Below are 26,873 nucleotides of genomic sequence, written 5' to 3'. Positions count from 1 at the left end.
TTATTAGGGATTGAAATATAATATATTTATTGGAAACGAAAATTAGCGTTCTGTTGTATTTGACAGGGCATTTTGAGATTCAGTGAACTAAATTTCTTATACTTAGGTGCTAACTTAGAACGTTTTAATTAACACGTCGTCCAATCCTGAGCTTCACATAAAATAGACGTATGTGCAGTTTGTCCACATTTAATTGTAAACACTGTGGTAGATGCGTCATTTAATGTTCACGTTTTAGACTCCAAGGGACGCTGTTGACCAGTAAAATATTTCCTGTGTTGTGTCGTCATTCAGTCCATCCCCTGGCTGATTACACTGTGCAGAGGGCTCACTGTGTTTTGTCGACGTGTGGAGCAAACATGGTCTCACAGTTTTGCGCGTAAAGGTTGAAGACACGTCAGGAGAAAATCTAGAAGCTGATAAAGCATCATCAACCTCATTGCTTTATGAACTGGATATACCTTCTCTTTCGTGATTCCTTGTTTTTGAATGATGGCAGTAAGAAGATCTCCCTCCCAAATGTTTTTAAGATGGCGATTGTTTTGTGGGCAGTTTTTGTTGCTGCTTCATGTGATTAACATGGTAGGTGGTCAGATTCGGTATTCTGTACCAGAGGAGATGAAGAAAGGCTCGGTTATCGGTAATGTCGCACAAGACCTTGGCTTGGATCTGAAAAGGCTCCGTGCTGGGCGGGCCCGGATCGTGACCGGAGAAAACGTTCAGTACACCGAGCTGAAGACAGACAAAGGGATTCTAGTGGTGAACGAGAGAATAGACCGAGAGCAGCTTTGTGGAGACACGATGCCGTGTAGCTTCAGTTTTGAAGTGATTTTAGAAAATCCCATCGAGCTGCACAGAGTAACTGTTGAGGTTTTGGATATCAATGATCACGCTCCTGTTTTCCAGAATCGGGATAAACCGATCAGTTTTGAAATAAGTGAATCAGCTGTAGTCGGAGTACAGTTTCCACTGCAGAGTGCAGAGGATCTAGACGTGGGGCAGAATACTCTGCAGGATTATATTTTATCACCAAACGACAATTTTATACTGAAGCAACATGCAAACCCAGACGGGACCAAATATGTGGAAATGGTGCTGCAGAAGCCTCTAGACAGAGAACAACGTCCCCACTTGTCTCTAAAACTAATCGCAGTTGACGGAGGAACTCCACAGAGATCTGGTACAGTAAATATAGATGTTACTGTGTTAGATGCAAATGACAACGCTCCAGTATTTAGCCAGTCAGTGTACAAAGCATCTGTGATGGAAAACACATTGAAAGGAACTAGCATTATTACTGTAAACGCTACAGACGCCGACAGCGGTTCATATGGACAGATTACTTACAGTTTGTCTAAAATGAAAGGAAGCGCAGCAGATATTTTCAGTATTGATGCAATCACCGGGATGATTTCTGTCTCTGGACTAATAGACTATGAAAAAGACAGAAAATACGAAGTGAGAGTAGAGGCTAAAGATCAGGGTGGACTAACCGGGACGAGTAAAATAATATTTGATGTTTTTGATGTAAATGACAATGCTCCAATTATAAATATAATGTCGTTTTCTAACCCAGTTTCAGAGGACGCACCTCCCGGTACAACGATTGCTATTTTGAACATTAAAGATGCAGATTCTGAGAAAAATGGACAAATAAAATGTTCTATTGATGGAAAACTTCCCTTCAAGATCGAATCATCTCTAACAAACTATTACAATTTAGTCTCAGATCAATATTTTGACAGAGAATCTGTCTCAGAATATAACATAACAATAACAGCCACTGATTATGGGACTCCTCCTCTTTCTAGCTCAACAAAATTACATCTCAAGATCTCGGATGTAAACGACAATGCACCTTTATTTGATAAAATCAGTTTTTCTGCTCACGTCACAGAAAATAATTCTCCCGGAGTTTCGATATTTGCAGTGAGCGCACGGGACTCAGATTGGAATCAAAACGCCAGAATCTCGTATCTTTTAGAGGACACTCAGGTCAGTGGCAGTCCAGTTTCTTCTTATGTGACATTAAACTCTGAAACTGGGGTTATTAGTGCAGTTCGCTCTTTTGATTATGAGCAACTTAAAGAACTTCAGCTCATAGTGAAAGCGCAGGATGGAGGCTCTCCTCCACTCAGTAGTAACGTGACAGTGAAAATCCTGGTCCAGGACCAGAACGACAACCCGCCTCAGGTTCTGTACCCGGTCCAGACCGGTGGCTCTGTGGTGGCAGAAATGGTGCCTCGTTCAGCAGATGTGGGCTATCTGGTGACTAAAGTGGTGGCTGTTGATGTGGACTCTGGACAGAATGCCTGGCTCTCGTATAAACTGCAGAAAGCCACAGACAGGGCGCTGTTTGAAGTGGGCTTACAGAATGGAGAAATAAGAACTGTCCGCCAAGTGACTGATAAAGATGCAGTCAAACAAAGACTGAGTGTTATAGTGGAGGACAACGGGCAGCCGTCTCGTTCAGCCACAGTGATTGTTAACGTGGCGGTGGCGGACAGCTTCCCTGAAGTGCTGTCGGAGTTCACTGACTTTCCACACGACAAGGAGTACAATGACAACCTGACTTTTTACTTAGTGTTGGCTCTGGCTGTAGTTTCCTTCCTCTTCATCACGTCTTTAGTGGTTATTATCTCAGTGAAAATCTACAGGTGGAGACAGTCTCGCGTCCTGTATCAGTCCAATCTGCCTGTGATTCCATATTATCCACCACGTTACTCAGACACTTTGGGGACAGGGACTCTCCAACACGTGTACAATTACGAGGTGTGCAGGACGACTGACTCCAGAAAGAGTGACTGTAAGTTCGGCAGAGCCGGTAGTCAGAACGTGCTGATCATGGACCCCAGTTCAACAGGGACGATGCAGCGGATACAGAGTGAAAAGAGCATCCTGGATGAACCAGACTCTCCTGTAGAGGTTAGTTAGTATATTCTTGCTTCTTTGGTCCCTTTTCGTGTCTTTTGTCAATATCCTTTTAAAAGGTTAATGATGTATAATTGAGGTCTATTATCTATTATGCCTTCAGCACCATGGATAGCAGCATTAGTCTCTCGGATATTTTGTGTAAAAGTTTTGGTTTTGAAATCATATATACTATTTCAGTTATATGTGTGTGCATCAGTGCTTTTTACCACCCATAATACGACGTATATTATTAAACATCTAATTGGCATTGTGAGTAGCGTATTATTCATCAGATATTAGTATGTAAACTTAAAGACTGCTAAAGGTATCCTTTAAGCTAGCTGGTTAAGGTTAATGCATATGGCAGGTTTTGTTGACATTTAATGACTTTGTATAAATAAAAATCGAGTTATTGGGTTCTTAGTAACGTCAAATAAAACCTGAACCTTTTTTTGTGTGGGTGTTGATGTCAGTGCTTAAAATCATTTGTTGCACAGTTTAAAATTCAGCCTCTTCTCCCTTCATTTCTGTTGCTCATCACTATTTCAGTTAAAACCTCACATAACCATAATGCGGAACAATTATATGCAATAACATTCTAATTTCTAAGTTATTGTTGGCTTACCTATCTGTTTTAATTGCCTTCAAGGATTTTTAAGGCAGGTGCTTACAATCAGAAACATTTTATTATTAATCTCTTGCGGAAAGTCGTTTTGTTTGAGGTACATTTTCGAGTAAAAGTACTATTTTTTCCCTTCAAATGTTGTACATTCTTGGAAACGTTTCAGTTAAACTGTATTCCTATTTTTGGTGAAACCGTTTTGTGCTGATCTGAGTTGTTTAAATCTATATTCAAGGTTTTCACGTTTTGTAGTCGTGATGCATTTTTGGCATTCAAAATGATTAGAGCCCCATTGTATAACTTAATGTGTCTTTTACCAATGTATTCATTTCAATTTCATGGCTTTTAATGATATTCTATTTTCTCTGTAAGAGGAATTGTCGACATTCAGTTCTTTTTTTTTATTGAATATGCAGTTCTCCCCGAGCTTTATGTTGATATTCTTTAGTTGGGCTGTAAGGGACGCTGTTGGTCAATTAAAAATCAAATCCCAACAATGGTTTAGGCGGTGCCTTTCGTCATCGGTGCAGTGTGGGTGTGTTTTAGACGGTAAAGCACACAAGGGTAGTCGCAGATCAACCTGTTTTGATTCGACACTTTTCACTTTGACAAGGAGTACAATGACAACCTGACTTTTTACTTAGTGTTGGCTCTGGCTGTAGTTTCCTTCCTCTTCATCACGTCTTTAGTGGTTATTATCTCAGTGAAAATCTACAGGTGGAGACAGTCTCGCGTCCTGTATCAGTCCAATCTGCCTGTGATTCCATATTATCCACCACGTTACTCAGACACTTTGGGGACAGGGACTCTCCAACACGTGTACAATTACGAGGTGTGCAGGACGACTGACTCCAGAAAGAGTGACTGTAAGTTCGGCAGAGCCGGTAGTCAGAACGTGCTGATCATGGACCCCAGTTCAACAGGGACGATGCAGCGGATACAGAATGAAAAGAGCATCCTGGATGAACCAGACTCTCCTGTAGAGGTTAGTTGAATAATTATGTCACTTTGTTTTTCTTTTGGGTTTAGTTGCATTGAAAAACGCAAATTTACATCATATCCTTAATTTCAGGACCATGGACAGCATCTTAATTTGCATCACTTTTTAGAAATGCTGTTTTTCTTGAAACTTTCATAGACTGTAGATTTGAACAGTATATTCCCCTAAACGAATCTCCTATCAAATATGTTATGTAATTATGCTGTTATTATCTCAATTAATTTTTGGACGCTACTGCTAGATTCATGCTCACTCTCTAAATGTCTGGTAAATTTATCGACAGTAAATGTATTTACGCGACAAAGGACGCTGTAGGATGAGAATTTCAAAGTTGAAAAACAGCAGGAGGCCGATCGCAAGGCCCCTCAAACTTTCTCTTCACAATATGGAAATAACGATGATTCTTATTTTATTTTCACTCTATTTTACGGTTCAACGTTTGCGAGTATACAACTACCGTATATCAATTTGTTGTGGAGTATTTCGCATGAAATCCACATAGGTCTTTAAGAGACTTTCATTTTATACAGATTTGAGGACTCATTGTTTGAAACACTTTTTTTGGAAAACATACAAATTTTCTGAATTTCATCCTAGACGAATGTTTTTATTTTATTTTTTTTATTAGGGATTGAAATATAATATATTTATTGGAAACGAAAATTAGCGTTCTGTTGTATTTGACAGGGCATTTTGAGATTCAGTGAACTAAATTTCTTATACTTAGGTGCTAACTTAGAACGTTTTAATTAACACGTCGTCCAATCCTGAGCTTCACATAAAATAGACGTATGTGCAGTTTGTCCACATTTAATTGTAAACACTGTGGTAGATGCGTCATTTAATGTTCACGTTTTAGACTCCAAGGGACGCTGTTGACCAGTAAAATATTTCCTGTGTTGTGTCGTCATTCAGTCCATCCCCTGGCTGATTACACTGTGCAGAGGGCTCACTGTGTTTTGTCGACGTGTGGAGCAAACATGGTCTCACAGTTTTGCGCGTAAAGGTTGAAGACACGTCAGGAGAAAATCTAGAAGCTGATAAAGCATCATCAACCTCATTGCTTTATGAACTGGATATACCTTCTCTTTCGTGATTCCTTGTTTTTGAATGATGGCAGTAAGAAGATCTCCCTCCCAAATGTTTTTAAGATGGCGATTGTTTTGTGGGCAGTTTTTGTTGCTGCTTCATGTGATTAACATGGTAGGTGGTCAGATTCGGTATTCTGTACCAGAGGAGATGAAGAAAGGCTCGGTTATCGGTAATGTCGCACAAGACCTTGGCTTGGATCTGAAAAGGCTCCGTGCTGGGCGGGCCCGGATCGTGACCGGAGAAAACGTTCAGTACACCGAGCTGAAGACAGACAAAGGGATTCTAGTGGTGAACGAGAGAATAGACCGAGAGCAGCTTTGTGGAGACACGATGCCGTGTAGCTTCAGTTTTGAAGTGATTTTAGAAAATCCCATCGAGCTGCACAGAGTAACTGTTGAGGTTTTGGATATCAATGATCACGCTCCTGTTTTCCAGAATCGGGATAAACCGATCAGTTTTGAAATAAGTGAATCAGCTGTAGTCGGAGTACAGTTTCCACTGCAGAGTGCAGAGGATCTAGACGTGGGGCAGAATACTCTGCAGGATTATATTTTATCACCAAACGACAATTTTATACTGAAGCAACATGCAAACCCAGACGGGACCAAATATGTGGAAATGGTGCTGCAGAAGCCTCTAGACAGAGAACAACGTCCCCACTTGTCTCTAAAACTAATCGCAGTTGACGGAGGAACTCCACAGAGATCTGGTACAGTAAATATAGATGTTACTGTGTTAGATGCAAATGACAACGCTCCAGTATTTAGCCAGTCAGTGTACAAAGCATCTGTGATGGAAAACACATTGAAAGGAACTAGCATTATTACTGTAAACGCTACAGACGCCGACAGCGGTTCATATGGACAGATTACTTACAGTTTGTCTAAAATGAAAGGAAGCGCAGCAGATATTTTCAGTATTGATGCAATCACCGGGATGATTTCTGTCTCTGGACTAATAGACTATGAAAAAGACAGAAAATACGAAGTGAGAGTAGAGGCTAAAGATCAGGGTGGACTAACCGGGACGAGTAAAATAATATTTGATGTTTTTGATGTAAATGACAATGCTCCAATTATAAATATAATGTCGTTTTCTAACCCAGTTTCAGAGGACGCACCTCCCGGTACAACGATTGCTATTTTGAACATTAAAGATGCAGATTCTGAGAAAAATGGACAAATAAAATGTTCTATTGATGGAAAACTTCCCTTCAAGATCGAATCATCTCTAACAAACTATTACAATTTAGTCTCAGATCAATATTTTGACAGAGAATCTGTCTCAGAATATAACATAACAATAACAGCCACTGATTATGGGACTCCTCCTCTTTCTAGCTCAACAAAATTACATCTCAAGATCTCGGATGTAAACGACAATGCACCTTTATTTGATAAAATCAGTTTTTCTGCTCACGTCACAGAAAATAATTCTCCCGGAGTTTCGATATTTGCAGTGAGCGCACGGGACTCAGATTGGAATCAAAACGCCAGAATCTCGTATCTTTTAGAGGACACTCAGGTCAGTGGCAGTCCAGTTTCTTCTTATGTGACATTAAACTCTGAAACTGGGGTTATTAGTGCAGTTCGCTCTTTTGATTATGAGCAACTTAAAGAACTTCAGCTCATAGTGAAAGCGCAGGATGGAGGCTCTCCTCCACTCAGTAGTAACGTGACAGTGAAAATCCTGGTCCAGGACCAGAACGACAACCCGCCTCAGGTTCTGTACCCGGTCCAGACCGGTGGCTCTGTGGTGGCAGAAATGGTGCCTCGTTCAGCAGATGTGGGCTATCTGGTGACTAAAGTGGTGGCTGTTGATGTGGACTCTGGACAGAATGCCTGGCTCTCGTATAAACTGCAGAAAGCCACAGACAGGGCGCTGTTTGAAGTGGGCTTACAGAATGGAGAAATAAGAACTGTCCGCCAAGTGACTGATAAAGATGCAGTCAAACAAAGACTGAGTGTTATAGTGGAGGACAACGGGCAGCCGTCTCGTTCAGCCACAGTGATTGTTAACGTGGCGGTGGCGGACAGCTTCCCTGAAGTGCTGTCGGAGTTCACTGACTTTCCACACGACAAGGAGTACAATGACAACCTGACTTTTTACTTAGTGTTGGCTCTGGCTGTAGTTTCCTTCCTCTTCATCACGTCTTTAGTGGTTATTATCTCAGTGAAAATCTACAGGTGGAGACAGTCTCGCGTCCTGTATCAGTCCAATCTGCCTGTGATTCCATATTATCCACCACGTTACTCAGACACTTTGGGGACAGGGACTCTCCAACACGTGTACAATTACGAGGTGTGCAGGACGACTGACTCCAGAAAGAGTGACTGTAAGTTCGGCAGAGCCGGTAGTCAGAACGTGCTGATCATGGACCCCAGTTCAACAGGGACGATGCAGCGGATACAGAGTGAAAAGAGCATCCTGGATGAACCAGACTCTCCTGTAGAGGTTAGTTAGTATATTCTTGCTTCTTTGGTCCCTTTTCGTGTCTTTTGTCAATATCCTTTTAAAAGGTTAATGATGTATAATTGAGGTCTATTATCTATTATGCCTTCAGCACCATGGATAGCAGCATTAGTCTCTCGGATATTTTGTGTAAAAGTTTTGGTTTTGAAATCATATATATACTATTTCAGTTATATGTGTGTGCATCAGTGCTTTTTACCACCCATAATACGACGTATATTATTAAACATCTAATTGGCATTGTGAGTAGCGTATTATTCATCAGATATTAGTATGTAAACTTAAAGACTGCTAAAGGTATCCTTTAAGCTAGCTGGTTAAGGTTAATGCATATGGCAGGTTTTGTTGACATTTAATGACTTTGTATAAATAAAAATCGAGTTATTGGGTTCTTAGTAACGTCAAATAAAACCTGAACCTTTTTTTGTGTGGGTGTTGATGTCAGTGCTTAAAATCATTTGTTGCACAGTTTAAAATTCAGCCTCTTCTCCCTTCATTTCTGTTGCTCATCACTATTTCAGTTAAAACCTCACATAACCATAATGCGGAACAATTATATGCAATAACATTCTAATTTCTAAGTTATTGTTGGCTTACCTATCTGTTTTAATTGCCTTCAAGGATTTTTAAGGCAGGTGCTTACAATCAGAAACATTTTATTATTAATCTCTTGCGGAAAGTCGTTTTGTTTGAGGTACATTTTCGAGTAAAAGTACTATTTTTTCCCTTCAAATGTTGTACATTCTTGGAAACGTTTCAGTTAAACTGTATTCCTATTTTTGGTGAAACCGTTTTGTGCTGATCTGAGTTGTTTAAATCTATATTCAAGGTTTTCACGTTTTGTAGTCGTGATGCATTTTTGGCATTCAAAATGATTAGAGCCCCATTGTATAACTTAATGTGTCTTTTACCAATGTATTCATTTCAATTTCATGGCTTTTAATGATATTCTATTTTCTCTGTAAGAGGAATTGTCGACATTCAGTTCTTTTTTTTTATTGAATATGCAGTTCTCCCCGAGCTTTATGTTGATATTCTTTAGTTGGGCTGTAAGGGACGCTGTTGGTCAATTAAAAATCAAATCCCAACAATGGTTTAGGCGGTGCCTTTCGTCATCGGTGCAGTGTGGGTGTGTTTTAGACGGTAAAGCACACAAGGGTAGTCGCAGATCAACCTGTTTTGATTCGACACTTTTCACTTTGAGAGAAAGGAAGCTGAGAATACAACGTGTTTTATTTCATCTTGCTACATTGTTAGTGCTGGGTTTTCTAAGAGTTGAGTAGCATCCTTTCATATTACGTATTTAATATGGATTTCAGAAAAGATATCTGCCGTTCTCTAAGATGGCGTTTATTGTACAAACCGATGCTGCAAAGATTCCTGTTCATCCTTTTCTTCAATCATATTGCGAGTGGTCAAATACGGTATTCGGTTCCAGAAGAAATGAAGAAGGGATCTCTTATTGGAAATGTCGCACTGGATCTTGGAATAGACATGCAGAGGCTCCGGTCTGGCCGGGCCCGTATTGTGACAGGAGACAACATCCAGTACACCGAGCTGAAAACAGACAAAGGGGCACTAGTAGTGAACGAGAGAATAGACCGAGAGCAGCTTTGTGGAGACGTAACACCCTGCAGCTTCAGCTTTGACTTGATTTTAGAAAATCCTATGGAGCTGCACCATGTTACCGTCGAAGTATTAGACATAAACGATAATTCGCCTTCTTTTCATCAGCACGACCTGAATTTGACGATTGGAGAATCAGCCGCACCGGGAGCACGTTTTGTTTTGCCAACAGCTAATGATCCTGACGTTGGAGTCAATGCGCTTCAGGACTATCATTTATCTCCAAATGACAATTTTATTTTAAAAAAGTTTTCTAACAGCGACGGAAAAAAATATGCGGAGATGGTGCTTGAGAAACCGCTGGATAGAGAGCGAAATCCAAACCTTTCCCTAAAGCTGATAGCAGTGGATGGTGGAACACCACTGAAATCTGGTACAGTAAATATAAATATAACTGTCTTAGATGTTAACGATAATTCTCCAGTTTTCAATCAGTCAGTCTACAAGGCCACTGTAATGGAAAATGCCTCAAGAGGTACTTATATCATCACTGTCAATGCAACTGATGCAGATAGCGGATTAAATGGCTTGATTTACTATTCTATTTCTAAGATGCAAGGCGATATAGATAGTATTTTCGAAATCAACAAGATGACGGGTGTGATATTTCTTTCTGGGGAGGTTGACTATGAAAAAGCAAAGAAATACGAAATAGGCATAGAAGCAACAGACCAGGGAGCGTTAACAGACTCGAGTAAAGTCGTAGTGGATGTGACTGATGTGAACGATAATCCGCCTGTCATTAACGTTATGTCATTCACTAGTCCTGTGTCAGAGGACTCCCCTCCTGGTACCACTGTTGGCATCATAAATGTTAAAGACCTCGATTCAGGTGACAACGGACAAATAAACTGCAGAATAGAACAAAACGCACCTTTCAAGATCAAATCCAGTTTAAGAAATTACTATACTCTGGTAACAGATACTGTGTTAGACCGTGAAAGCGTCTCAGAATATAACATCAGTGTTGTTGCGACAGATGCAGGGATTCCTCCTCTGTCCACAAAAAGGACGTTTCATTTAAAGGTCTCTGATGTGAACGATAACAATCCAGTGTTTTCAAAAAGTGTTTACAGCGCGTTTATCTTAGAGAATAACACTCCAGGCGTTTCTCTTCTTACTGTTACGGCTAAAGACCCCGATGAAAATCAAAACGCCCGGATTTCTTATATTCTGGAGGACACTAATGTTGGTGGATCTCCAGTTTCTGAGTATGTTTCTATAAATGCAGAGAGTGGAGTAGTATATGCGGTGCGCTCATTTGATTATGAGCAAATCAAACAGCTGATGTTAATAATCAAAGCGCAGGATGGAGGCTCTCCTCCACTCAGTAGCAACGTGACAGTGAAAATCCTGGTCCAAGACCAGAACGACAACCCGCCTCAGGTTCTGTACCCGGTCCAGACCGGTAGCTCTGTGGTGGCAGAAATGGTGCCTCGTTCAGCAGATGTGGGCTATCTGGTGACTAAAGTGGTGGCTGTTGATGTGGACTCTGGACAGAATGCCTGGCTCTCGTATAAACTGCAGAAAGCCACAGACAGGGCGCTGTTTGAAGTGGGCTTACAGAATGGAGAAATAAGAACTGTCCGCCAAGTGACTGATAAAGACGCAGTCAAACAAAGACTGAGTGTTATAGTGGAGGACAACGGGCAGCCGTCTCGTTCAGCCACAGTGATTGTTAACGTGGCGGTGGCGGACAGCTTCCCTGAAGTGCTGTCGGAGTTCACTGACTTTCCACACGACAAGGAGTACAATGACAACCTGACTTTTTACTTAGTGTTGGCTCTGGCTGTAGTTTCCTTCCTCTTCATCACGTCTTTAGTGGTTATTATCTCAGTGAAAATCTACAGGTGGAGACAGTCTCGCGTCCTGTATCAGTCCAATCTGCCTGTGATTCCATATTATCCACCACGTTACTCAGACACTTTGGGGACAGGGACTCTCCAACACGTGTACAATTACGAGGTGTGCAGGACGACTGACTCCAGAAAGAGTGACATGAAATACATGCAACCGATGAGTCAAAGTTTAGTGAGTGTGGATGGAGCTGGGGCTGATACAGTGCAGGTGGAAAAGCAACTGTCAGAAAACTGTTCTCAGATGTCAGCATTGGTGAGTAACATATTTAATCTGTGTTTGTCTGTTCTCTAATTGTTTTTCTAAAGTTTTAAAGCAACAGTGTTTGATTCTCAGTATAGCAATGATGTCGCTGTCCGTGGTGCTGGAACATTCAATGGATTCATTTTGACATTTGTTTACGTCTGGTACTGCCATCTCTATTGAAAATATGCTTCTTACAATTTCTAACATAGTAATCTTAAATATCTAATCACATTAACTAGTGTGAGGATGTTACATAGAAGTTGTAATCCACATCAGTATTATCCTCAACATTTACAAGTCAGTAGATGCAAAGGTGTGTGGCATCAACTTTTTCAGTTCAGTTATTTACTTATGTACTTATTCAATACATTTGATGCAGGTTTTAGTATTCATTGATCTATTAAAGATTCTCAGGCAGGAAGGCCAAGCTGCATTTCAGTTAGTAAAAGCACTGAAAATCTAACACACAGGAAAATCATCACAATCTCATGTCCTCCTTATTTATAGTTTCAATGGAAGTTATAAAGATATTTTAGATCAATGTAATGTCGCTGTCTTTTTTAAGATTGTCGTATATGTTTTAATAATAATCTGATCAGTTTTTGATCATAGGCTTCTCTCCTCCTGCTGCTGTTTAAAGCTTCATTCTAAAGTTACTTTACGACAGTGGAAAGTGCCCAAAGCTTTGGCTGCATCATTTGTACTCGTCCTAGAAATGTGCACAGCAGATACATTACCGTGGATGAGCTCTGAGCGCCGCTGTTGATACATCTCTGACTGACTGTGCAAACAGGAGATACAGCGGTCCACCCCTTTAACTCCATTCAGTGTATTAGTCAGTGGGAAGAGGACGTCTGCTCAGTGCTGGTTTAAAGCCTGGGATTATTCTGCTGAAACTGCCAATACATTTTTAAACTGTGGACTTTATCACATCAGTTTTGCACCGAAAGGGATTATTGCGCCTGTGTTTTGGATTTATGATGGATTGTACGTGGACAGTCGGTCGTACAGGCCTATGGCAAGCGCTGGTTGTTATTCTTTGTCTCTTCCAGCTGAGCTCGGTGACTGGACAGGCTCGGTATTCCATACCGGAGGAGCAGCCAGAAGGCTCTTTCGTTGGAAACATTGCTAGAGATTTAGGTTTGGATGTTGCGAGGCTGATGTCAGGTAAAGCTCGTATTATTTTCAAAGGAAGCCGCCAGTATGTCCATTTAAACCGGGACAAAGGCACACTTGTTATTAAAGAGCGGATCGACCGAGAGGAGCTCTGTGGAAAGACGACGCCCTGTAGCTTTAATTTCGAAGTCATCTTAGAAAATCCCATCCAGCTTTATCGGGTAACAGTAGAGGTAACAGATATTAATGACAACAGCCCGTCGTTTCCAAAAGATGAAATCAATTTGAAAATTGTCGAAAGTGTTGCATTAGGGACTCGTTTTTCTATGGAAAGTGCAGACGATTCCGATGTTTTGATCAATGATATTCAAAAATACATTCTTAAACCCTCTGACAATTTCAAGTTAGAGGTACAAAACCAGCCGGATGGAGGCAGATTTATTGAAATGGTCTTACAGAATCCGTTAGACCGAGAGAAAGAGGAGTCCCACACGCTGATGCTGATTGCGTCAGATGGCGGTGAGCCACATAGATCAGGGACAGTGCGTATTCATATCACTGTGCTGGATGCTAATGATAATGCTCCAGTTTGTAGCCAGGCTGTTTATAAAGCAGATGTCAGGGAGAACTCTCCTGAAGGAACAGTGGTAACTACTGTCAGCGCTAATGACGCTGATAAAGGATTTAATGGTGAAGTGACTTATTCCATAGCTCATGTTGCAAGAGAAACGAAGCAGCTTTTTGAAGTAAATGTTCAAACAGGAGAGATCAAAGTGGCAGGTAAACTAGACTTTGAAAAGTCTAAGACTTATCAGTTAAACGTTCAGGCCAGTGACCACGGCGGATATACAGACACGTGCAAAGTTATTATTCAAATAATTGATGAGAATGACAACGTCCCTACGATACAGCTCATGTCATTTTCCAACTCCATATCCGAGGATTCAGCCCCGGGTACAACTGTAGCTGTGGTTAACGTCGATGACGAAGACTCTGATGGTAACGGTGTTGTCAAATGCTCCATTAACACTGTCATCCCTTTCAAAATCGAGTCTTCATTAACTGGTTATTACAGCATCGTCACCGACGACGCCTTAGACAGAGAAAGTGTCCCTGAATATAACATCACCATAACCGTGTCTGACCAAGGCTCTCCGCCTCTGTCCAGCAGCAAAAGCATCAACGTAAAAGTGTCTGACGTAAATGACAACGCCCCCAAATTTGATGAATCACAGTATAGTAGGACTGTACCAGAGAACAACTCTCCTGGGTTTTCTGTGTTTACGCTCAGTGCTAGTGATGCAGACTGGGGACAAAACGCTCGGGTTTCTTACTTTCTGGAGGAGAAAGAAATTAACGGGGTAGGTGTGTCTTCGTTAGTCTCAGTGAGTTCAGAAAATGGTGTCATTCATGCGGTGAGGTCGTTTGATTATGAGCAAATCAAGTGGTTTGAGTTTAATGTAACTGCGCGTGATGCTGGATCCCCTCCTCTCAGTTCAGTGGCTACAGTGAAAATCCTTGTTCAGGACCAGAACGACAACCCGCCTCAGGTTCTGTACCCGGTCCAGACCGGTGGCTCTGTGGTAGCAGAAATGGTGCCTCGTTCAGCAGATGTGGGCTATCTGGTGACTAAAGTGGTGGCTGTTGATGTGGACTCTGGACAGAATGCCTGGCTCTCGTATAAACTGCAGAAAGCCACAGACAGGGCGCTGTTTGAAGTGGGCTTACAGAATGGAGAAATAAGAACTGTCCGCCAAGTGACTGATAAAGATGCAGTCAAACAAAGACTGAGTGTTATAGTGGAGGACAACGGGCAGCCGTCTCGTTCAGCCACAGTGATTGTTAACGTGGCGGTGGCGGACAGCTTCCCTGAAGTGCTGTCGGAGTTCACTGACTTTCCACACGACAAGGAGTACAATGACAACCTGACTTTTTACTTAGTGTTGGCTCTGGCTGTAGTTTCCTTCCTCTTCATCACGTCTTTAGTGGTTATTATCTCAGTGAAGATCTACAGGTGGAGACAGTCTCGCGTCCTGTATCAGTCCAATCTGCCTGTGATTCCATATTATCCACCACGTTACTCAGACACTTTGGGGACAGGGACTCTCCAACACGTGTACAATTACGAGGTGTGCAGGACGACTGACTCCAGAAAGAGTGACTGTAAGTTCGGCAGAGCCGGTAGTCAGAACGTGCTGATCATGGACCCCAGTTCAACAGGGACGATGCAGCGGATACAGAGTGAAAAGAGCATCCTGGATGAGCCAGACTCTCCTATAGAGGTTAGTTTAAACATATAACTTTCTGTGTAGTTTTTGTTGCACATCGTAGTGAACTGTTACAGTCCATTCAGTCGTTTTCAGATCCGTGAGCAGCATTTTAAGTTGCATGACTTCAGTGATTTTTTGAACATGAATTCATATTCACGGGCCAGAATAATGTCACCCTTCTATCTCAGTCAGTGCTATGCTAATATTTCACATTGCTTCGACTTTGTTTCATCTAATGTCAGCGCAGGCTGGCAATTTGCTCATCAGATCTAATTTTAGCTACTGTACCTAAAGTGAAATGTCACTTTACAGTTATTAATTCCTTTCAGAATGGTCTTTTTAACATGTAAATCTATTTCTAATTTTATTGTCAATCATACAAAGATTGCAGTCTCTCTGCCCTTTTGAGAGTTTTCATCACTTGTCCTCTGTGACGTGCGCTGTTTCCAACTAAACCATTTCTTACTTATATCCAAATCGAACGCAGCAGCTAGGTAGGAACTTTTGGCATGGGACCGATATCGCCCAGGTTATCTTTGAGAGGTGCACTTCCGCTAAAACTCAGAACACAGTCTGGATGGCGAACTGAGTGTGTTCCTGCTGTGCTGGCCTGTGTTTCCAAGGTTAGTACGTGGTGGTAATCAATGTGCACCTTCTTACAAACTTAGGCTCTTTGTAAAAAGACTAGCAGGTCATGTTGAGCGTAGTTTACATTTTTGTTTTTTGTTTCGGACTTGAAAGGTTCAGGGTGACGCCGCTCAGGGTGCATCGCGGGACAAATGGATAAATTTCTTACCTGAGCTGGTATTACAGGCCAGTCGCCAGATATTTTCTTGTTTCCCAACTTTATTTTGGCTCCTACTGACTTTGTAGCTAACGGAACTATTTACATGTAAATGCCATGCCTCAGAAGGCTGTTGAAGGGTTTAAAAGTTAGTATTGTTGGAGTGAAATGTTTGAATTTTACTCTTGAAGTTTAAGTTGAATTGTTTTGCACTGAATATGTTTTGTATTTTTGTGTGTCTCTTAAGTGAAGTTGCCAAAGAGCTTTGAACAGCTGAAGTGTTTGTTTGAATACAGATAATAATTCGTGTAAGTTGCACTGTATCCAGAGAGTTGCTTTTAGCCACTCAGGTAAATGTGGGTATTCACACCTGGTGTTCTGGGAGTGAAGTACCGGTAAAAATATGCCCTTGGACATGTTGTTTACTGCAAAAATGTATTCGGAGAGAGTATAAAAAACCTGGCCTGTGAGTAATATGCGCACTTGAATACAGTGAAAGTAAGTGGTGGGGTAAGTTGTAAAAATATAATATATGTTTGTTTATCTGACGTGAATAAAAAAAAATACAGTCTGGATGGAGTGTCGCATGTCTTTATTGTTGTGGAACCAAACCTTTTGCACGGGATGGTGATTTTTTTCTTTTTTTTAAATTTTTTTTTATTACACTATATGAAGAGGCGTTTTAAAATAATAGGTATAATTAAATGACTTAGATGTAGCTTCTTGTGTTAGTCGCCATTAGGTTCACAAAGTTGTTTTTTTATTATTATTATTTTCTGTGCTAAATACTAAATCGTTACATAAACACATTTAAAGATAATTTATATGCTGTTAAATTCAGGACCCTGTAAGGGACGCTGTTGTTCACTGACAAATCTTAACGTCCTCCCTATCACAGCCTCCCCCATCGCCTCAGTTAAGAGAAGAGGCTTTTTCCTGTACAGGATGATGGCGAGTCACACAGCTAATGTTTTATAGAGTTTGCGATATTTTCGATGCTTTTTCGTTTGATTACTCGACATTTGCATTTCTCACAGGATTTTTTTCCTAAGGAGCAGGCTTGATCTGCAGGCACCATATAACATGGCTACTACCGGAATACAGCAGTGTTTTAAATGGCGTGTTCCCTCGGGCTTGTGGTGGTCCAGATGGTTATTTGCTTATTTTGTTTTCCTTATCTCGGTGACCTATGGCCAGATTCGTTATTCTATTCCCGAAGAGATGAAGAAGGGCTCGGTCATTGGTAACGTAGCTCAAGACCTGGGTTTGGATTTAAAAAGGCTCCGTTCTGGTCGGGCTCGGATTGTGAGCGGAGAAAACGTGCAGTACGTCGAGCTGAATGCAGACAAAGGGACTTTAGCCGTGAATGAGAGAATAGACCGAGAGCAGCTTTGTGGAGATGTAACACCGTGCAGCTTCACCTTCGAAATAATTTTGGAAAATCCAATCGAGTTACATCGTGTGTTGGTCGAAATACTGGACGTAAATGACCATTCGCCTCTGTTCAGAAATAACCACATACAGATGGAGATAAGCGAATCTGCTGTAATCGGCTCTCGCTTCGTATTGGAAAGTGCAGATGACCCTGACGTGGGACTTAATGGGCTGCAGAAATATGTTTTGAGCGCAAGCGACAATTTTGTCTTGAAACAACACGCAAACCCAGACGGCAGTAAATTCGCAGAAATCATCTTACAGAAAGCGCTAGATAGAGAGGACCAACCCCGCCTCTCCTTTAAGCTGATAGCAGTGGATGGCGGAACACCGCAGAGATCTGGTACAGTAAATATAGATATCACAGTATTAGATGTCAATGATAATCCTCCAGTGTTTAATCAGTCTGTATACAGGGCCACTGTCTTAGAAAACGCAACACCAGGGACTCACATTATATCCGTAAATGCTACAGACGCCGACAGTGGATCAAACGGTTTAGTGACTTATGCATTTTCAAATTTGAAAGGAAACTTAGCTGACATGTTTAGCATTGACAAGAGCACTGGTAAAATAACTGTTTCTGGACACATCGATTATGAAAAAGATAAAAAGCATGAAATAAGAGTGGAAGCTAAAGATCAGGGAGGGTTGACGGATCTCAGTAAGGTAATAATTGATATTGTAGATGTTAATGATAATGCGCCAGTCATAAATCTCATGTCCTTTTCCAATCTTCTGTCGGAGGATGCTCCAATAGGCTCTACTATAGCTGTTTTTAATGCTAAAGACGCAGATTCAGAAAGAAACGGGCAAATCATATGTAGCATAGAAAAGATTTTACCGTTTAGAATAGAATCATCATTGAGTAACTACTACTCACTGGTTTCAGATACAGCTTTGGACCGTGAAAACATACCAGAATACAACATTACCATAACTGCAGCAGATTTAGGTTCCCCGCCCCTCTCAAGCACCTTAAAGTTGCATCTCACAATTTCTGACGTCAATGATAACCCCCCCGTGTTCGATAGGTTAATGTATACTGCCCATATTACAGAGAACAATCCCGCTGGAACATCAATAATCAATGTCAGCGCCAAGGACTCTGACTGGAATCAAAACGCGCGAATCTCTTATTTCTTAGAGGAAGCGCAAGTTATTGGGTTCCCAATCTCCACTTATGTATCTATAAACTCTGAAACTGGAATTATTACCGCAATTCGTTCCTTTGATTATGAGCAGAATAAACAGCTTCAGTTGGTAGTAAAGGCTCAGGATGGAGGCTCTCCTCCACTCAGTAGCAACGTGACAGTGAAAATCCTGGTCCAGGACCAGAACGACAACCCGCCTCAGGTTCTGTACCCGGTCCAGACCGGTGGCTCTGTGGTGGCAGAAATGGTGCCTCGTTCAGCAGATGTGGGCTATCTGGTGACTAAAGTGGTGGCTGTTGATGTGGACTCTGGACAGAATGCCTGGCTCTCGTATAAACTGCAGAAAGCCACAGACAGGGCGCTGTTTGAAGTGGGCTTACAGAATGGAGAAATAAGAACTGTCCGCCAAGTGACTGATAAAGATGCAGTCAAACAAAGACTGAGTGTTATAGTGGAGGACAACGGGCAGCCGTCTCGTTCAGCCACAGTGATTGTTAACGTGGCGGTGGCGGACAGCTTCCCTGAAGTGCTGTCGGAGTTCACTGACTTTCCACACGACAAGGAGTACAATGACAACCTGACTTTTTACTTAGTGTTGGCTCTGGCTGTAGTTTCCTTCCTCTTCATCACGTCTTTAGTGGTTATTATCTCAGTGAAAATCTACAGGTGGAGACAGTCTCGCGTCCTGTATCAGTCCAATCTGCCAGTGATTCCATATTATCCACCACGTTACTCAGACACTTTGGGGACAGGGACTCTCCAACACGTGTACAATTACGAGGTGTGCAGGACGACTGACTCCAGAAAGAGTGACATGAAATACATGCAACCGATGAGTCAAAGTTTAGTGAGTGTGGATGGAGCTGGGGCTGATACAGTGCAGGTGGAAAAGCAACTGTCAGACAACTGTTCTCAGATGTCAACTTTGGTGAGTAACATATTTAATCTGTGTTTGTCTGTTCTCTAATTGTTTTTCTAAAGTTTTAAAGCAACAGTGTTTGATTCTCAGTATAGCAGTGATGTCGCTGTCCGTGGTGCTGGAACAGTCAATGGATTCATTTTGACATTTGTTTACGTCTGGTACTGCCATCTCTATTGTAAATATGCTTCTTACAATTTCTAACATATTAATCTTAAATATCTAATCGCATCAACTAGTGTGAGGATGTTGCATAGAAGTTGTAATCCACATCAGTATTATCCTCAACATTTACAAGTCAGTAGATGCAAAGGTGTGTGGCATCAACTTTTTCAGTTCAGTTAGTTACTTATGTACTTATTCAATACATTTGATGCAGGTTTTAGTATTCATTGATTTAATTGGGATTCTCAGGCAGGAAGGCCAAGTTGCATTACAGTTAGTAAATACACTGAAAATCTAACACAGAAAAATCATCACAATCTCATGTCCTCCTTATTTATAGTTTCAATGGACGTTATAAAGATATTTTAGATCAATGTAATGTCGCTGTTTTTTTAAGAGTCTCATATATTTATGTATTTTTTAATTCAATCTGATCAGTTTATGATCATAGGCTTCTCTCCTCCTGCTGCTGTTTAAAGCTTCATTCTAAAGTTACTTTACGACAGTAAAAAGTGCCCAAAGCTTTGGCTGCATCATTTGTACTCGTCCTAGAAATGTGCACAGCAGATACATTACCGTGGATGAGCTCTGAGCGCCGCTGTTGATACATCACTGACTGACTGTGCAAACAGGAGATACAGCGGTCCACCCCTTTAACTCCATTCAGTGTATTAGTCAGTGGGAAGAAGACGTCTGCTCAGTGCTGGTTTAAAGCCTGGGATTATTCTGCTGAAACTGCCAATACATTTTTAAACTGTGGACTTTATCACATCAATTTTGCACCGAAAGGGATTATTGCGCCTGTGTTTTGGATTTATGATGGATTGTACGTGGACAGTCGGTCGTACAGGCCTATGGCAAGCGCTGGTTGTTATTCTTTGTCTCTTCCAGCTGAGCTCGGTGACTGGACAGGCTCGGTATTCCATACCGGAGGAGCAGCCAGAAGGCTCTTTCGTTGGAAACATTGCTAGAGATTTAGGTTTGGATGTTGCGAGGCTGATGTCAGGTAAAGCTCGTATTATTTTCAAAGGAAGCCGCCAGTATGTCGATTTAAACCGGGACAAAGGCACACTTGTTATTAAAGAGCGGATCGACCGAGAGGAGCTCTGTGGAAAGACGACGCCCTGTAGCTTTAATTTCGAAGTCATCTTAGAAAATCCCATCCAGCTTTATCGGGTAACAGTAGAGGTAACAGATATTAATGACAACAGCCCGTCGTTTCCAAAAGATGAAATCAATTTGAAAATTGCTGAAAATGCTGCGGTGGGAACTCGCTTCTCTTTGGAGAGTGCGGACGATTCCGATGTTTTGATCAATGATATTCAAAAATACATTCTTAAACCCTCTGACAATTTCAAGTTAGAGGTACAAAACCAGCCGGATGGAGGCAGATTTATTGAAATGGTCTTACAGAATCCGTTAGACCGAGAGAAAGAGGAGTCCCACACGCTGATGCTGATTGCGTCAGATGGCGGTGAGCCACATAGATCAGGGACAGTGCGTATTCATATCACTGTGCTGGATGCTAATGATAATGCTCCAGTTTGTAGCCAGGCTGTTTATAAAGCAGATGTCAGGGAGAACTCTCCTGAAGGAACAGTGGTAACTACTGTCAGCGCTAATGACGCTGATAAAGGATTTAATGGTGAAGTGACTTATTCCATAGCTCATGTTGCAAGAGAAACGAAGCAGCTTTTTGAAGTAAATGTTCAAACAGGAGAGATCAAAGTGGCAGGTAAACTAGACTTTGAAAAGTCCAAGACTTATCAGTTAAACGTTCAGGCCAGTGACCACGGCGGATTTACAGACACGTGCAAAGTTATTATTCAAATAATTGATGAGAATGACAACGTCCCTACGATACAGCTCATGTCATTTTCCAACTCCATATCCGAGGATTCAGCCCCGGGTACAACTGTAGCTGTGGTTAACGTCGATGACGAAGACTCTGATGGTAACGGTGTTGTCAAATGCTCCATTAACACTGTCATCCCTTTCAAAATCGAGTCTTCATTAACTGGTTATTACAGCATCGTCACCGACGACGCCTTAGACAGAGAAAGTGTCCCTGAATATAACATCACCATAACCGTGTCTGACCAAGGCTCTCCGCCTCTGTCCAGCAGCAAAAGCATCAACGTAAAAGTGTCTGACGTAAATGACAACGCCCCCAAATTTGATGAATCACAGTATAGTAGGACTGTACCAGAGAACAACTCTCCTGGGTTTTCTGTGTTTACGCTCAGTGCTAGTGATGCAGACTGGGGACAAAACGCTCGGGTTTCTTACTTTCTGGAGGAGAAAGAAATTAACGGGGTAGGTGTGTCTTCGTTAGTCTCAGTGAGTTCAGAAAATGGTGTCATTCATGCGGTGAGGTCGTTTGATTATGAGCAAATCAAGTGGTTTGAGTTTAATGTAACTGCGCGTGATGCTGGATCCCCTCCTCTCAGTTCAGTGGCTACAGTGAAAATCCTGGTCCAGGACCAGAACGACAACCCGCCTCAGGTTCTGTACCCGGTCCAGACCGGTGGCTCTGTGGTGGCAGAAATGGTGCCTCGTTCAGCAGATGTGGGCTATCTGGTGACTAAAGTGGTGGCTGTTGATGTGGACTCTGGACAGAATGCCTGGCTCTCGTATAAACTGCAGAAAGCCACAGACAGGGCGCTGTTTGAAGTGGGCTTACAGAATGGAGAAATAAGAACTGTCCGCCAAGTGACTGATAAAGATGCAGTCAAACAAAGACTGAGTGTTATAGTGGAGGACAACGGGCAGCCGTCTCGTTCAGCCACAGTGATTGTTAACGTGGCGGTGGCGGACAGCTTCCCTGAAGTGCTGTCGGAGTTCACTGACTTTCCACACGACAAGGAGTACAATGACAACCTGACTTTTTACTTAGTGTTGGCTCTGGCTGTAGTTTCCTTCCTCTTCATCACGTCTTTAGTGGTTATTATCTCAGTGAAAATCTACAGGTGGAGACAGTCTCGCGTCCTGTATCAGTCCAATCTGCCAGTGATTCCATATTATCCACCACGTTACTCAGACACTTTGGGGACAGGGACTCTCCAACACGTGTACAATTACGAGGTGTGCAGGACGACTGACTCCAGAAAGAGTGACTGTAAGTTCGGCAGAGCCGGTAGTCAGAACGTGCTGATCATGGACCCCAGTTCAACAGGGACGATGCAGCGGATACAGAGTGAAAAGAGCATCCTGGATGAACCAGACTCTCCTATCGAGGTGAGATGCAATTTGCAAAATCTCTAGTTTTGACTACATTGTTTCTCTTCACTGAAATATTAAATAGCAGTGGGGAGTTTGTTGCAATTTAATTTAAAACGTTTTCATATGGTTACTCTCAGCACCGCATTGCTCACAGCTTGTGTTTTTACTGCAACTGCTTTCCGGATTTAAAACTTTCCAACTTCTAGTCAGACTGATGCCTCCTGTACAACTAGTTTTACTTTAATTCTCAGTGTTATTAATTCGCTCATTCTGAACGTTTCTGAACATTTCAACAGTAGTTATATAGCACACTACACAATGTTTATTATCCATCCATCCATTATCTATATCCGCTTATTCCTCTTTAAGGTCACGGGGATCTGCTGAAGCCTATATCAGTATTATTATTATTATTATTAAAATTGTTGTTGTTTTAGTTGTTGTTTAAACCATTAGCGTCATAATACAGATTTTAAAATAGTTCCATATTTCTTTCTATGGCAACTTGCTTCATTTTTTTAAATTCCAAACCTTTTGAAATTCACGTTTTGTACTCTAAGTGACGCTGTTGAACAAGAATATTACATGTATCCATATTCTTTCTGCTGCCCTTAAAGGGATGTTCTTTGTAAGATCATACTGAGGTTTGCTCAGAGAGACCGACAGGAAACGAATACATACATCTCGGAAAAAAGAAACGCCTTTTTGTGTCTGACAGATTTATTTCTTATATCTATATATCAACAAAGCACATGTGGAACAGTGGATGTTACTGAATTAAGATCGGAGGATCTCGGTTCTTTATTTTTCCTCGGAACACGTCTCTCTGACATGGCGTATCAGCAGCGGCTCTCCAGATGGCGTTTGTGTTTAGGACCTCAACGGGTAATGGTTGTTTTATTGCTTTACTTCTTTCATGTAGTGTCTGGTCAGATCCGCTACTCTGTACCAGAGGAGATGAAGAAGGGCTCTCTTATCGGTAATGTCGCACAGGATCTTGGTTTGGATCTGAAAAGGCTCCGTTCAGGCCGTGCCCGAATCGTGACCGGAGAAAACGTTCAGTACACCGAGCTGAAGACAGACAAAGGGATTCTAGTGGTGAACGAGAGAATAGACCGAGAGCAGCTTTGTGGAGACGTAACACCGTGCAGCTTTAGCTTTGAAGTGATTCTAGAAAATCCTATGGAGCTGCATCACATAACGATTGAAGTATTAGATGTGAATGATCATCCTCCGATATTCAAGAAATCAAATATTATGTTAGACATAAGTGAGTCTGCTAATCTTGGGGCGCGATTTGTGTTGGACAGTGCAGAGGATCATGATGTTGGTGTTAATGGGCTGCAAAATTATGTTTTAAGCTCAAATGACAATTTCATTTTAAAGCAGCATGTAAATCCAGACGGCAGTAAATATGCAGAGATGGTGCTTCAGAAGCAGCTGGACAGAGAGGATGTCCCTCATCTGTATTTAAAGCTCATAGCAGTAGATGGTGGGAATCCACAGAAATCTGGCACCGTAAATATCGAAATAAATGTGTTAGATGTAAATGATAACGCTCCAGTTTTCAACCAGTCAGTTTATAAGGCCACTGTGATAGAAAACGCAGCAAAAGGCACGAGTATTGTTAAGGTTAATGCTACGGACGCTGATAGTGGATCTAATGGTTATATCACGTATTCAATTTCAAACGTAAAAAGCAATATAGCTGATTTGTTGTCCATAGATGAAGTTTCTGGTACACTATTTGTTTCGGGTGCAATAGATTTTGAAAAAGATAAAAAATATGAGCTGCGAATCGATGCAAAAGATCAGGGAGGTTTGACAGACTCGAGTAAAGTGATAATTGAAGTAAGTGATGTAAATGACAACGCCCCTACAATTAACGTTATGTCATTCACTAGTCCTGTGTCAGAGGACTCCCCTCCTGGTACCACTGTTGGCATCATAAATGTTAAAGACCTCGATTCAGGTGACAACGGACAAATAAACTGCAGAATAGAACAAAACGCACCTTTCAAGATCAAATCCAGTTTAAGAAATTACTATACTCTGGTAACAGATACTGTGTTAGACCGTGAAAGCGTCTCAGAATATAACATCAGTGTTGTTGCGACAGATGCAGGGATCCCTCCTCTGTCCACAAAAAGGACGTTTCATTTAAAGGTCTCTGATGTGAACGATAATGCTCCAGTGTTTTCACAAAGTGTTTACAGCGCGTTTATCTTAGAGAATAACACTCCAGGCGTTTCTCTTCTTACTGTTACGGCTAAAGACCCTGATGAAAATCAAAACGCCCGGATTTCTTATATTCTGGAGGACACTAATGTTGGTGGATCTCCAGTTTCTGAGTATGTTTCTATAAATGCAGAGAGTGGAGTAGTATATGCGGTGCGCTCATTTGATTATGAGCAAATCAAACAGCTGATGTTAATAATCAAAGCGCAGGATGGAGGCTCTCCTCCACTCAGTAGCAACGTGACAGTGAAAATCCTGGTCCAGGACCAGAACGACAACCCGCCTCAGGTTCTGTACCCGGTCCAGACCGGTGGCTCTGTGGTGGCTGAAATGGTGCCTCGTTCAGCAGATGTGGGCTATCTGGTGACTAAAGTGGTGGCTGTTGATGTGGACTCTGGACAGAATGCCTGGCTCTCGTATAAACTGCAGAAAGCCACAGACAGGGCGCTGTTTGAAGTGGGCTTACAGAATGGAGAAATAAGAACTGTCCGCCAAGTGACTGATAAAGATGCAGTCAAACAAAGACTGAGTGTTATAGTGGAGGACAACGGGCAGCCGTCTCGTTCAGCCACAGTGATTGTTAACGTGGCGGTGGCGGACAGCTTCCCTGAAGTGCTGTCGGAGTTCACTGACTTTCCACACGACAAGGAGTACAATGACAACCTGACTTTTTACTTAGTGTTGGCTCTGGCTGTAGTTTCCTTCCTCTTCATCACGTCTTTAGTGGTTATTATCTCAGTGAAAATCTACAGGTGGAGACAGTCTCGCGTCCTGTATCAGTCCAATCTGCCAGTGATTCCATATTATCCACCACGTTACTCAGACACTTTGGGGACAGGGACTCTCCAGCACGTGTACAATTACGAGGTGTGCAGGACGACTGACTCCAGAAAGAGTGACATGAAATACATGCAACCGATGAGTCAAAGTTTAGTGAGTGTGGATGGAGCTGGGGCTGATACAGTGCATGTGGAAAAGCAACTGTCAGACAACTGTTCTCTAATGTCAACTTTGGTGAGTAACATATTTAATCTGTGTTTGTCTGTTCTCTAATTGTTTTTCTAAAGTTTTAAAGCAACAGTGTTTGATTCTCAGTATAGCAGTGATGTCGCTGTCCGTGGTGCTGGAACAGTCAATGGATTCATTTTGACATTTGTTTACGTCTGGTACTGCCATCTCTATTGTAAATATGCTTCTTACAATTTCTAACATATTAATCTTAAATATCTAATCGCATTAACTAGTGTGAGGATGTTGCATAGAAGTTGTAATCCACATCAATATTATCCTCAACATTTACAAGTGAATAGTTACAAAGGTGTGTGGCATCAACTTTTTCAATCCATTTTTTTTAATGTTGGTTTTAGTATTCATTGATCTAATAAAGATTCTCAGGCAGGAAGATCAGGTTGCATTTCAGTTAGTGAAACTACTCAGTACACAATTTATATGAAAAGATGAAGAAGAAGAAAAATTGTCACATGCTCATATCCCTGTCTCCATGGTTGTAAAGTCTCTTCGGCGTTTTCTTTATTTGAATATTAAACTAGAGTTATAACTTTGCTTCACATGAGAACAAGAAAACTGCTATTTTTCCAATTTTTCCGTTTCCTTGACCAATATTTTTCGGTTTTTATGGTGTGGTACTGCTGTGTCTTAAATGTTCACGTTTGCTTACTGGCATCAACCTTTCAATTCATTTATTTACCTATGTACTTATTCAATACATTTGATGCAGGTTTT

The 26,873-nt window shown here is 41.6% G+C and overlaps 5 protein-coding genes across 11 annotated transcripts in view; all 5 read left to right on the top strand.

Annotated features, from left to right (window-relative positions):
* The window catches only part of LOC113144193 (protocadherin gamma-C5-like), a 261,353-nt gene that overhangs the window by 102,903 nt on the left and 131,577 nt on the right, over positions 1-26,873 (top strand). The window lies entirely within an intron of this gene.
* LOC113144199 (protocadherin gamma-A10-like) lies at positions 355-2,934 on the top strand. The gene has a single exon (XM_026330067.1). It carries the CDS (start codon positions 490-492, stop codon positions 2,932-2,934), a length of 2,445 nt encoding a protein of 814 aa, XP_026185852.1. The 5' UTR covers positions 355-489.
* On the top strand, positions 5,511-8,090 carry LOC113144197 (protocadherin gamma-A10-like). Its single transcript, XM_026330066.1, has one exon. It carries the CDS (start codon positions 5,646-5,648, stop codon positions 8,088-8,090), a length of 2,445 nt encoding a protein of 814 aa, XP_026185851.1. The 5' UTR covers positions 5,511-5,645.
* On the top strand, positions 12,701-15,244 carry LOC113144693 (protocadherin beta-16-like). Its single transcript, XM_026330919.1, has one exon. It carries the CDS (start codon positions 12,806-12,808, stop codon positions 15,242-15,244), a length of 2,439 nt encoding a protein of 812 aa, XP_026186704.1. The 5' UTR covers positions 12,701-12,805.
* On the top strand, positions 17,220-26,203 carry LOC113144692 (protocadherin gamma-A10-like). Its single transcript, XM_026330918.1, has 9 exons — positions 17,220-17,780; positions 18,678-18,916; positions 19,025-19,514; positions 20,460-22,907; positions 23,826-24,029; positions 24,279-24,384; positions 25,264-25,546; positions 25,655-25,997; positions 26,198-26,203. The coding sequence occupies exons 1-9, from the start codon at positions 17,220-17,222 to the stop codon at positions 26,201-26,203; spliced, it is 4,680 nt and encodes a 1,559-aa protein (XP_026186703.1).

Source organism: Mastacembelus armatus, chromosome 10 (assembly GCF_900324485.2).
Source record: "Mastacembelus armatus chromosome 10, fMasArm1.2, whole genome shotgun sequence".
Classification (NCBI taxonomy): Eukaryota; Metazoa; Chordata; class Actinopteri; order Synbranchiformes; family Mastacembelidae; genus Mastacembelus; species Mastacembelus armatus.
This window is presented reverse-complemented; position numbering and strand designations above follow the sequence as displayed.